This window comes from Antedon bifida, chromosome 2, assembly GCF_963402885.1.
Source record: "Antedon bifida chromosome 2, ecAntBifi1.1, whole genome shotgun sequence".
NCBI lineage: Eukaryota > Metazoa > Echinodermata > Crinoidea > Comatulida > Antedonidae > Antedon > Antedon bifida.
In genome coordinates this window covers 21111-33641 of record NC_136227.1, presented here as the reverse complement: position 1 = coordinate 33641, position 12531 = coordinate 21111, and the positions used below count along the sequence as shown (strand labels likewise).

Below are 12531 nucleotides of genomic sequence, written 5' to 3'. Positions count from 1 at the left end.
GCCTACCCTATTTTGTAATTTATATTTAAAATTAAAATTTCGTTTGGTGTTCGTTTTAAATTATAATTAACAAATAAAATTAATTATGGATTGTGCAATCAAATCATTTCGTACTTATTACAACAGAAGTTGCATCTATTGATGTTTCATTCTTAATCACGACACCCATAACAAAAGTAGACTATTCCAAGTGTTTGATTTGTGTGGCGGCGTGTATACATAAACTAGAACAGTGTTTCGCTGGTTCTTGAGAAGAAGGTTGGTTTGGTGTTTATTTTCATTCTTCGTTGTTTCAGGTATTGTAACATTAATTATTAAAATAACAGTAATTGTATAGCCTTTTAATAGTTTATGGGCACCTGTAAAGCTTGTTGAAAGCTTTTTGTTGTTAAAGTCATTGTTACTTGGAAAGAACAATAGCAATCATGTAGATATAAGGAAAAGGTAAGTTGCTGTAATCAGGATTGTTGTTATCCTACACATAAAGAATATTGAAACATACTGAAACAAATGCTGTCGTCATCTTGAACCAATATGGAAATGAATCCAAATTATTAACAGTAATTGTATAGCCTTTTAATAGTTAATGGGCACATGTAAAGCTTGTTGAAAGCTTTTTGTTTTTGGTTTAACCTTGGTTGCCTTGTTGTTGAAGCCATTGTTACTTGGAAAGAACAATAGCAATCATGTAGATACTGTATAAGGAAAAGGTAAGTTGCTGTAATCAGGATTGTTGTTATCCTACACATAAAGAATATTGAAACATACTGAAACAAATGCTGTCGTCATCTTGAACCAATATGGAAATGAATCCAAATTATTAACAGTAATTGTATAGCCTTTTAATAGTTAATGGGCACATGTAAAGCTTGTTGAAAGCTTTTTGTTTTTGGTTTAACCTTGGTTGCCTTGTTGTTGAAGCCATTGTTACTTGGAAAGAACAATAGCAATCATGTAGATACTGTATAAGGAAAAGGTAAGTTGCTGTAATCAGGATTGTTGTTATCCTACACATAAAGAATATTGAAACATACTGAAACAAATGCTGTCGTCATCTTGAACCAATATGGAAATGAATCCAAATGTGTAAATGTATCTTCTTCTGTAACACAATAGGTCTGGTGTGATCTTCTCTGCTTTTAGTTTGTGAACATTTATTTTCCACTTAGTGTGATTAATAGAATCAAAGCAGTTATTGTGTAAACACCAGGAAGTGTTTCTGTCTGCTAATGTATTTTACAGGTTTTAGTATTAACAATGAGTTTATTGGTTTAGAAATTCAACAAATAATTTAGACCAGCTGTTGATCTGATGGTTTGTCTTTCTGTATTAAACTACTTGTATTAAACCTACTGACGATCTATATAAGGGGTGGTACCATATTTACTGACCTCATCAAACATTCTCAACTGATGGATGTAGTGGTAATTTCAGAGTTTTTGGCTCATTTATTTAAAATTAGAATAACCAATTATGTACCAATTTATTTTAGTAAATGAAGTTTAATATTTTGTAGGCATATGTTATAGGCTCTATTGGCATGTCTTTAACTGCAGTTTGATTTTGAAAGTTTCACATTGGCATTTCAAATCTAATGTGAAGTTGAATACATCAATCATCAATATTTGGGAACTTTCAGTTTGTTAAATTAATTATGTAAAACCTCAATATCATAATTCAACACATGTAAGTCCTTCAGAAACATAGTCACTATAGTGATGGGAGATGGAAAGAAACAGAAACTTGATGGACATCTGATTGGCTTCTGCATTATTTCATCTGATTGGCTTCTGTGATGAGCAACTTGTAGATATTACAACATTGAACTTTCACTATTTTATAATTACATAAGTAATTTGTAACTAATATGATTCACACTGATTACCAATGTTTTCAACGCCCCAATTCTTTCTGCACATTCACTTTGATACTGTTGGCTGTGACATTTAAAGTGAAGTACATTATTATTGTGTATGCATTTGGTGTGTTCAATAAGGTAAGTCTTAGAAGTAAAGTACATTATTATTGTGTATGCATTTGGTGTGTTCAATAAGGTAAGTCTTAGAAGTGAATCTTTAAGAATTAATTTTTTAACTGAGTAGTAAACCATTCAACATTTATTTACTATTTATTTTTCAGATCATTGACAGCAATGCAAAGTTTATATGACATCATAAATAATGAAACATTCAACTCCTCAACAATGAACTCAGTGCCACCAACGACCATTGTCAGCAGTATGAACTTGTCTGAAGTGCCACCAACGACCGGTGTCAGCAGAATGAACTTTTCTGAAGTGCCACCAACAACCGGCGTCAGCGGAATTTACTCAAAAGTTTACTTGAATTTTCTAATAATTTCAATCATAATCCTTATGATTATAAGCATGGTTGGAAATACTATGATTATTCTAGCAACTATTTTGTACAAGTCTATGCGAACAAAAACAAATATTGCTATTTTAAATCTGGCAATTGCAGACATAGGAGTAACAATATTGGCTATGCCTGTTTCATTAGTGTCTGTGATCAAAAATGGCGAGGATTGGATGTCACCCACTCTTTGTGATATAAACTCATTTTGTAATGCCTTATTTCTTATTGCATCTGTGCACAGTCTCATGTATATAAGTGTGCATAAGTACTTTTCTCTTGTCAAACCACTTAATCGTTATGTTACAAAAAGACGAACAATAGTCATGATAATTGTTGCATGGTTGACAGGTTTCGCATGTGGAATTGGCCCAATTTTTGGGTGGACAACCAATGAATTTAAACATGAACAGGGAGCAACCCAGTGTGGACCGCAATACCCGGAAACGCCATTGCAAAAATCTCACGGAATATTTGTGTTTGCAGTTGGATTATTTGCACCATTGGTAGTTTTATTCTTTACGTACACAGCAATATTTGTTGAGGTTCACCGGTTTTCAAATCGACTGCTTAATAATACTAGTATGGCCGAAATGAGGATAGTTAAACAGAAAATACGAATTACAGTTACTTTATTTATTATTGTGGTGGCGTTCTTAATTTGTTGGTTACCGTACATGACGTACGTTACATGGGCGATCATCAAAGGATATGAGAGCATTCCAATATGGTTCAACTCATTTGCATACTGGTCTGGATATCTTAGCTGCGCCCTTAATCCAATTATATATGCATGGAGGACAAAGACATTTCGAACAGCATTTCTGAATATATTGCGTTGCAAGTCTAAAATGGACAAAACAAAAATAACAGGTATAATGTATATAATTGTTTACATACCAAAATACTGTATAGTATTCAGGTTAAATTCAATAGAGGATACTATTTCCTCCATGATTGGACTGGCTTCTCTGTGTTTAACAATTTCATAACATTTATTTAGGCAGAAATATCATTATTACTCCATTACTTAACCCTAAAAGCCTTTATAAACCATTGGCACTGAAATGTTGACCCCATTTTGTACTGTAGCAGTAATCATCGTCATTTCTTTTATCTTATGACAAGCAAGCATTTCAAGACAAGGTGAATTATGATTGCAGACTCTGTTCCTATATATCACAGATAAACAAATGTCAACATCTACTGTCAACAAAATCTTAATAAATCTGTAAGATTTGAATGGAACTAATTTGCTGTGAAAGTTAGATATTTGTGAAGTTCATTCATTGTTTCACTAATCATTTCATCAATTCATTCAGTTTATTTTGTGTAAAAATAGAATTTAAAATCATGTTAAAATGTTGTATTTCACTTCTGCACTAATATTCATCTACGACCGCAATCCACCTCCATATCTCTCTATTTACATTGTATACAGTGTGCTACAGCTAGTCTAGTTTACATTGAATGATAAACAAATCGCCCAAAGATACATACTCAACTCATTTTTTGTCTCTTTATATTACAGCTGAGTTGTCACCTCACTTTCCAAAGAAATACAAAATTGTTGGTGCATTGGTGCCTGGATATCCTACCATCATCAACCACCAGCAAACTGACTTAGGTATAGCAAATGGAGCTGACCTCAGAGGTCATCCAGAAGATGTCAATGATGACCACACAAATGAGCCAACTGATAAAAGAATGTTCAATTCCTTCAGACTCAGTAGATCTTCTAAAAAATCAACCAAAAAAGAAGATTGCAAAAGATTATTTAGGAAGCATGATAAACTGTGCAAGGAAAATATTCAGATGGAAATGATTGATAACCGAGAACTTGTGCGGACGGTTTTCTCATGTCCAGCAGGCACATTTGATAGTCCAAAAGATGCACCGGCCAGATGGCCTTTTAGTAGTCTAGATATTCATAGACAATGCAGTATTTAAATCAAATTTAGAGACAATTCAGACATTGATTTAACAGCCGTTATTAACATGATCTAGAGCATGTCTAAGCCTATTGATGATATTTGAATGTTGATGACACAGTTAATAATTTCACCTGATAAGATGGTGCATGGCATATTGCAGTCTGTGGTCTGAATACAGTATTTTATGTTTGTAAATACACTAAACAGGATTGAAAAAGGATAACTATACATCAGCAACTCAGAGACCACTGCAAATGGTACAAAGTATTTTTTTTTATATGGTTGACCTCATTAAACATTTACAAAATAAAATCAGAAAATGCTGCAATACCATTTTGTCTTCTTATCCGTTTGTTCCCATAGAAATAGACATTGTTACAAATATCACATATCCCATAGCCTATACTACTACGCAAAAAAAGAACGTTAGTATAGGAAGGATCAGTGGTGTGGTGATATAAACAAATATCGTGTCATGGTTGATTTTAGAAACGGACAAATTGTGTGCAGAAATTTGATTCAAATGACGACTTTACAATACTGACGACGTTATTTTATGACCAATTATTAGGCTTTTATACATTTACAAGTTCACAGAGTCAATAGTCAAGGCAATCAAATACAGTAGATAACCTTGTGTACAGAACAGACAGTTTGGCTTTATTTCCTGTTGATAGCCGATAATCTCATGATCTATAAGCTACGTTGTTTGTGTTTTGTTCTAACTCATACAAAAACAGGTAGAATGAAATAGATGTTGGATGTATTAATTTTGAGACGCCGACTAACTGTGCTTCCCACACCCTGCCTCGGGAATCCCCTGCCCATCATACGTGCACTGATGATTTAATCCAGAGACTCACCACACACGCCTATGACACACCCCCAATTTGGACCAATCACATCGTAATAAACTTATATTGCCATTGGGTATACTTATTAATAGTGTTGCCTGGTATTTCAGAGATTTTGCCACTTTAAATTTATTTAATATTACATGCGCTGCTCTCTACCACCTATTAATAGTATTTAATATGATTAATTAAGCCTATATAATGTTAGTAGTATTACACACCTTACTAAACAATGTATGATTCATGTCGTGTGTAATGCGCCATCGTGCGTTTTATTATTTACCTTGAGATAAATAAACAGGATACATGCAGTGTCGACGCCGTTGTTGTTGTTGTGGAGAAGAAATTTCACCTTTGTAGGATTAGTTTTTTGTAATTCATACATTAATTTAATTTACATACAATATGTTATCTTACTGTCGAAATGGGGCAGCAAAATGGACGAAATCAACGCAGCTGTTAGTGTTACCTTTTCGACGATCAAAGTCTTCAGCCCCAGCGTCGAAGCTGACCGCCGCCGAAGAAGATTCACAGAACGTAGTAGGAAGTGATGTTCGTTCGTCGGCCACCGGCGGGACCCCGTTTGATAAACTAAACCTGGAATTTGACAGTCCTGAAGAGGCCTACAAAAGCAAATCGTTTACTGAAATTCTTCGAGCTTTAGCTGTATTTAAATTATGTCAATTTGATATTCTCGTTAACAAAAACAAGGAGGTACTTTATTCATAATAATACCTGTCTGTATTAAGTATTACTTATTTATTAATTAGGGTTACCGTGATTAGAGGCCAGAGTAGAGGTGAAGGCCGATTTCATAGTAGTAGACCCTTACAATGTCTAGACTAGGCTAGTTAGTTAGCCTAATTCTAAATGTTGTTTAGACTTAAAATAAAAATTACTATTATTATTTGATAATAAATGTTTGTTGCAGGAAAAGTAGGTAAAAATGAGTAAAATTAAAGTGTGTAATTTTGGTCTTTAGAATACTAATTTTCAGTTGTGTGTGTATAAAAGCGGCTGTTTTGTGATTGGTTCTTCACTCCCATTCATCAAGTGACAATTGGCATATGTTTTCTTAATTTGCAGATTTTAAAGTTATCAAGACGGTTGCTAGGAAAGCGGATTTTTAATAATGTTATGCAAGCCACCTTTTATGGTCACTTTGTGGCTGGAGCTGACCAGCCATCTATCCAGCCAATGATTACAAAACTGGAATCATTTGGTGTTGGTGCTATACTAGATTATGGTGTGGAGGAGGATATACCTCACAGTGAGGCTGTTGTAGCTGAGATGGAGTAAGAAATGGAACTTACTTTATACCCTTTTCACACCTGCAAAAAGTAACAAGTTGTAATCAGGTTTGCATATTGTGAAAACAATATTTTGGGAAATATTCTGAGATTCTGAGAAAACACTGACAAGAGACCTGTCCGAGATGTCCTGAGTTTTTACTGTGTAATGTATTGCCCTGGTACCCGCCCTGGTATTATACTGACCAATCATAGTAATCAAATAGCGTGCAACTATGGTTTTTCTCAAGATTTCTCATGGTTTGTGAAAACATAAATCAGGAGATCAAACCTGGTTAACAACTTCTGCAGATGTGAAGAGGGTATTATATGTAGCTGTGTACTCATATAGGAGAAACTACTTTCATAGATTTTCAAAAACTGCTACTGCAATATGTTCCTTTTTTAGATTTACTATTAATGAATAAACATTTTGCTATTTAATAGCACATATGGTCTTTGCTACTTTTATACTGGTACTGTATATGTTTTTACCAATACTTTGGTTATTTAATTCAAAATATGTCTCTTAAACAAACATAACATACTACCACTACTAGAATACCATTAGTACAGTATATGAAAGAATCAAACTTAAAATAGCATAAATATATTGTTAACCTTATACATACCTAATTTTCTGCCCCTTTCTTACCATCCCTTTGTGGCTTTAACCTATCATAACAGAATCACAAGCCTTGCTTAAATATACAATATCTAGAAACTAACATATTTAAAGTCATCATAGATACTTCAAATGACTGTGTTGTCCATGTTCCAACTAAATTTTCTTTATACAATACACTAGTATTTGATATTATATTTTAAACTGTTTTGTTTTTTTTCAGGTCATGTGTATCTGAAGCAGACAAAAAAGATCCAGGTATGGGCGAAATACATAGTATTAAAATTGTTTTTAATATTAACTCAGTTTTTTTGCAGGATTCAACTTTATCAAAACATATTAGTTGTGACCGTAAAATCAATTTATATTTAACATTAATCTTTCAGCAAATATTTTTATTGTAACATAACATAGGTAACAGAAGGGGAAATTATATTGTTTGCACTGCATAAGACAAACAACAATATGATAAAATGAAAAGTTAAAAATTGACTATTTTTTCATTAATATAATAATGAATGGTTGACATTAAAATGTATTGTTTTCAAATAATGATTTGTTACATTGATAACTGACCTCATCCCTCCATGGTCTTATAATTTGGTGAATTATATTTCTGGTGTTATCTCCCTATGCATAATGTACAGTATGGCCTTTGTCAATGATATAAAATATAATAACCCTAACCCCTATATAGAAATGTAAAGTTCAATTTAACATACTGTACAATTGATGATTGCTTCCATTGTAATGTAATATCCTAAATATCTTGTTTAAATAGATATCCATAATGAAAAGTTCAAAGCTTATCCCCAGTTTGCTGACAGGCGTAAAGATGTGTCTAGTGCCAGGACATACTTCTACAAAGATGAACACAAATGTGATCAAAACCTGCAGACCCTTCTTCAGTGTGTTGATGCTTCTGGTATGTTACCTAGTCCTGTCATAACATTTTAATGTTTCAGTGTATTATTTCACATACATTTTACAGTAATAATTCAGTTGATTTTCCAGACGCTTAACATTTTGTGTTTTATTTCTAGGTGCATCATCTGAAAATGGCTTTGCAGCTGTAAAACTGACAGCCTTAGGACGGCCTCAACTCTTGGTATGTTTACTAATATAAGCATGTGATAGCATTACACATTGTTAAAGGCATTGCACATTGTGATAGGCATTGCACATTGTGATAGGCATTACACATTGTGATAGGCATTGCACATTGTGATAGGCATTGCACATTGTGATAGGCATTACACATTGTGATAGGTATTACACATTGTGATAGGCATTACACATTGTGATAAGCATTACACATTGTGTTGATTATCATTACACAGTGTTGAAAGGAGTGTTACATTTTTAATTACAGTTAAACTTGTCAGAAGTGCTAACCAAAACACGTAATCTATTTGTGCAATTTGCCGGAACTCTAGGGAATCTTAAAGATAGAAAATTAACCAAAGAACAATTTGAAGCCCAGTTACAAGCAATGGGGATTATTACAAGGGATAATTCAGGTGATTGGTTCACTTGGATGGATTATGACCAAGATGGGTAAGACACTTGTTTGTTGTTACTAACAATAGGGATTATTACAAGGGATAATTCAGAGGATTGGTTCACTTGGATGGATTATGACCAAGATGGGTAAGACACTTGTTTGTTGTTACAAGCAATAGGGATTATTACAAGGGATAATTCAGGTGATTGGTTCACTTGGATGGATTATGACCAAGATGGGTAAGACACTTGTTTGTTGTTACTAACAATAGGGATTATTACAAGGGATAATTCAGAGGATTGGTTCACTTGGATGGATTATGACCAAGATGGGTAAGACACTTGTTTGTTGTTACTAACAAGGGGATTACAAGGGATAATTCAGGTGATTGGTTCACTTGGATGGATTATGACCAAGATGGGTAAGACACTTGTTTGTTGTTCCTAACAATAGGGATTATTACAAGGGATAATTCACAGGATTGGTTCACTTGGATGGATTATGACCAAGGTGGGTAAGACGTTTGTTTGTTGTTACTAACAATAGGGATTATTACAAGGGATAATTCATTCAGAGGATTGGTTTACTTTGACCTTTATATTTCATACTATTAAATATCTTTTTTTTCTATGTTTCTTGATTTATAATTTAACAGAAAAATAGATCTTTTGGAATGGGAGGCATTGTTGCAACCAAATCACAGACTTCATAAAATATTTAAAATTCCAAACTTTAAGGTCAGTTATTTTTTCAAATGTATATAGAATAGTATACATTTCATAAACATGCTGAACATTTTGCAATTTTTTAAGTAGTTTAAATCAGCTGCTGCTTTTACGGATTTTTTCGAGAACTTTTCCAACTTTCGTAAGTCCTTGTTTAAGGTGATATTGTGAATAATGTTGCCGAACTTTAGACAGCATAGTAAAATTAAGATAAACTTGAGTTTTATGACAAAATGTTTTAGAATAGAAAACAGTATAACATGTGTATACACAAACTTGCCTACATCAACAATTTATGTAAACATATTCTCCTTCAACATATCTTGTGAATAATAATAATAATACTATTCAGTTATTTTATTCTTCCAGACTGGGAAATTAGAACCATTGTTGATTTCTTTACCGGCAGAAGAGGAAACACAGATGAAATCAATGTTACATAGAATTAATAAGTTAGCAAAGGTAATTGTTTTAATTTTCAAAATTCTTTCCTAATATGAAAATTACATTCCAAATTTATTTATTTTACACTTGATTGTGGTCATACATGCTTTTATCCCCATTACCTTAAGATATTATGTAAAATGTTTATATATCTTTTATATATTATGTATATCACTATTAATTTGTAGAGAGCAGAAGAAAAGAATGTTCGATTAATGATTGATGCTGAACAGTCATACTTTCAACCAGCAATCAGTCGTTTAACAATTGAAATGATGAGAAAATTTAACAAGAAAAAGCCTGTTATCTTCAACACATACCAATGTTATTTAAAGGTAGCTATAGTAGAACCTTACCTTTGAGACAACCCTATTAAGGGAATCTTTACTGTGAAATGAGGGGAAATTACAAAAGCCATTAGATGCTATATTATATTACTCAATTGTAAAGAAAATATTTCTACTGTTTAATAATCTTTATTGAACCAATTTTAGGAAGCTTTTAACAACCTAACAGTTGACATGACCTTAGCAAAGAGGGAAGGTTTTTATTTTGGTGCTAAACTTGTGCGTGGTGCTTACATGGATCAAGAACGTAAACGAGCATCTGAGATAGGCTATGAGGATCCTATCAATCCCAACTATGACAGTACGGACGCGATGTATCATCAATGTCTAGGCTACATACTAAAGAAGATTCAATCTACTGGTGGTATTAATGTGATGGTGGCATCCCATAATGAGGACACTGTAAGAAGAGCAGTAGAACTGTGAGTTTATTAGAACAGCATGATAATATCATTACTGGCCAAGTGATAAATCTCTTTTTATTGTTATCATTATTGTAAAAGGAATGAAATATTATATTGATTGATGTATTTTACATCTATATCATTACTTTAATATTTATAAATCTAATTTGTTCACAGAATGAATGAGTTGGGGATTGGTCCCAAAGAGAATCTTGTTTATTTTGGACAATTGCTTGGAATGTGTGATCAAGTGTCGTTCCCGTTAGGTAAATAGATTGTAGAAAGATGATTGTGACACTGTATTGTTATGATGGTGCTCAGCTGATAGATAACAATAAATGTTATACAAGATACGATTATGTGACACTGTATTGTTATGATGGTGCTCAGCTGATAGATAACAATAAATGTTATACAAGATACAAGAATGATGATTTCTGTACCATTATGATGGTGCTGATAGTTACGATCAGGATATGGTAATGTTGTTGGTGATAGTGATAATGTTTCATTTTGTTTATTCTAGGTCAAGCAGGATATTCAGTTTATAAATATGTACCATATGGACCAGTTGAGGAAGTCCTTCCATATCTTTCCCGAAGAGCATTAGAAAATAGAGGCATGTTGAAGGGTGTAGAGAAAGAGCGTAGTATGTTATGGACAGAAGTAAAACGACGTACTGCTCACAGAAGCTAAAATCATTTACAAATATTTATCAAATTATTTATGTACTTTGGTTTGTAAATGTATACTAAAAAGTGCTAGAAAAATGAGTAAAGACAGAGAGTAGTTAAAAAACTAAAAAGATGCTCACAGCAGCTATTATGCACTGTGTGTGGTTACTATTTTGCAGTAGGTAGAATGCAACTTGATGTTTATGCATTAGAGAAACTAAACTATACCTTATAAAAATAATGAATGTTTTGAGTGGAATGTTAAAAATATTTTTAAAAAACAGAACATTTATCTTGGTACAATATAAAAACATTCAATATTTGTTTTATATAACATCTAAAGTAGATTCTTGTCATTTGATTGAAGAGTCATGATTGCATAGAACGTGAATAATACACATTTTCATTGGCATGACGAATAATTCACTCATAATGTTGAATGGATTCTATGCAGTATTTATTGAATGTCAAAAATCTATTTAGATGTTGATAATATAAACATGTATATAATGTAAGTATAGCAATATATTCCTAGGAAAAAGGATTTATATTGTGTTTTGTAATTTGTAGGAATGAACAAGGTTTTCCTGGTGTATATTAATACTAATATTAGTGGTGCTGGGTTCACTGGATAACAAACAAGAAGCGGTAGATGTCAGACTGCTTATTTAGTAGATTTTACTTGTTTATTTAAACTATGTATTTGATGAGATGAGATTAAATTACTTAATTATTAAATATGGATTGTATAAAATACCTTATATACTATTTTTCATTCAATTCATGGCTATAGTGATTGATTACAATAAATTACAATATGCAATGAAATGTATTTTATTTAACTGTAAATAACTGATAATCACGAGCCCTCTTTAAATTAATGAATAATTTAAAAAAAGCAATAGACAAAATAAAAAGCAAACGATTATAAATAAACATCATATGGTAATGAAGAAAACACGTTTCAATTCCAGTTTTTTAAAAGTTAGACAAATAATGAGTTTTAATTGAACACGCCTGTAATGGGGATGTCCATCTAAGTAACCCTAATCGATCCTCTTGGTTTGTGAAACTCATTATGCAGAAACGCATCTCACATGCACAGCGTATTCATTATCAGCTTGTCGTTTGTTTTTATTAGACTCGAAGGACCAACAAAATCCAATTTAAAGAAAAATCAATTCTTGACATAACCTTTTGAATATTCACGACGCTCGCGTAATGATGCAGATCAGTTTGGACAAGAAAACAACAAAATCTAATCTAATCTAACACTTTTAATGCGTAATTATATTTAATTCATGGTTTAAATCGCGTTTAAATCATTTCTTTTTCTATGGTGTCTATAATTATTATACT

At 32.5% G+C, this 12531-nt stretch overlaps 2 protein-coding genes across 2 annotated transcripts; both read left to right on the top strand.

The window, feature by feature from the left end:
- The first annotated feature begins 205 nt into the window (after positions 1-205).
- Positions 206-4639, top strand: LOC144835035 (octopamine receptor beta-2R-like). The gene is made up of 3 exons (XM_078690045.1): positions 206-296; positions 2140-3245; positions 3904-4639. Exons 2-3 carry the CDS (start codon positions 2153-2155, stop codon positions 4320-4322), a joined length of 1512 nt encoding a protein of 503 aa, XP_078546171.1. The 5' UTR covers positions 206-296; positions 2140-2152; the 3' UTR covers positions 4323-4639.
- Positions 4640-5460: 821 nt separating this feature from the next.
- Positions 5461-12000, top strand: LOC144835034 (proline dehydrogenase 1, mitochondrial-like). Its single transcript, XM_078690044.1, has 12 exons — positions 5461-5874; positions 6247-6455; positions 7298-7332; positions 7856-7999; positions 8118-8182; positions 8447-8631; positions 9234-9315; positions 9673-9765; positions 9936-10082; positions 10242-10516; positions 10676-10764; positions 11025-12000. Exons 1-12 carry the CDS (start codon positions 5566-5568, stop codon positions 11192-11194), a joined length of 1803 nt encoding a protein of 600 aa, XP_078546170.1. The 5' UTR covers positions 5461-5565; the 3' UTR covers positions 11195-12000.
- The last annotated feature ends 531 nt before the right edge of the window (positions 12001-12531 follow it).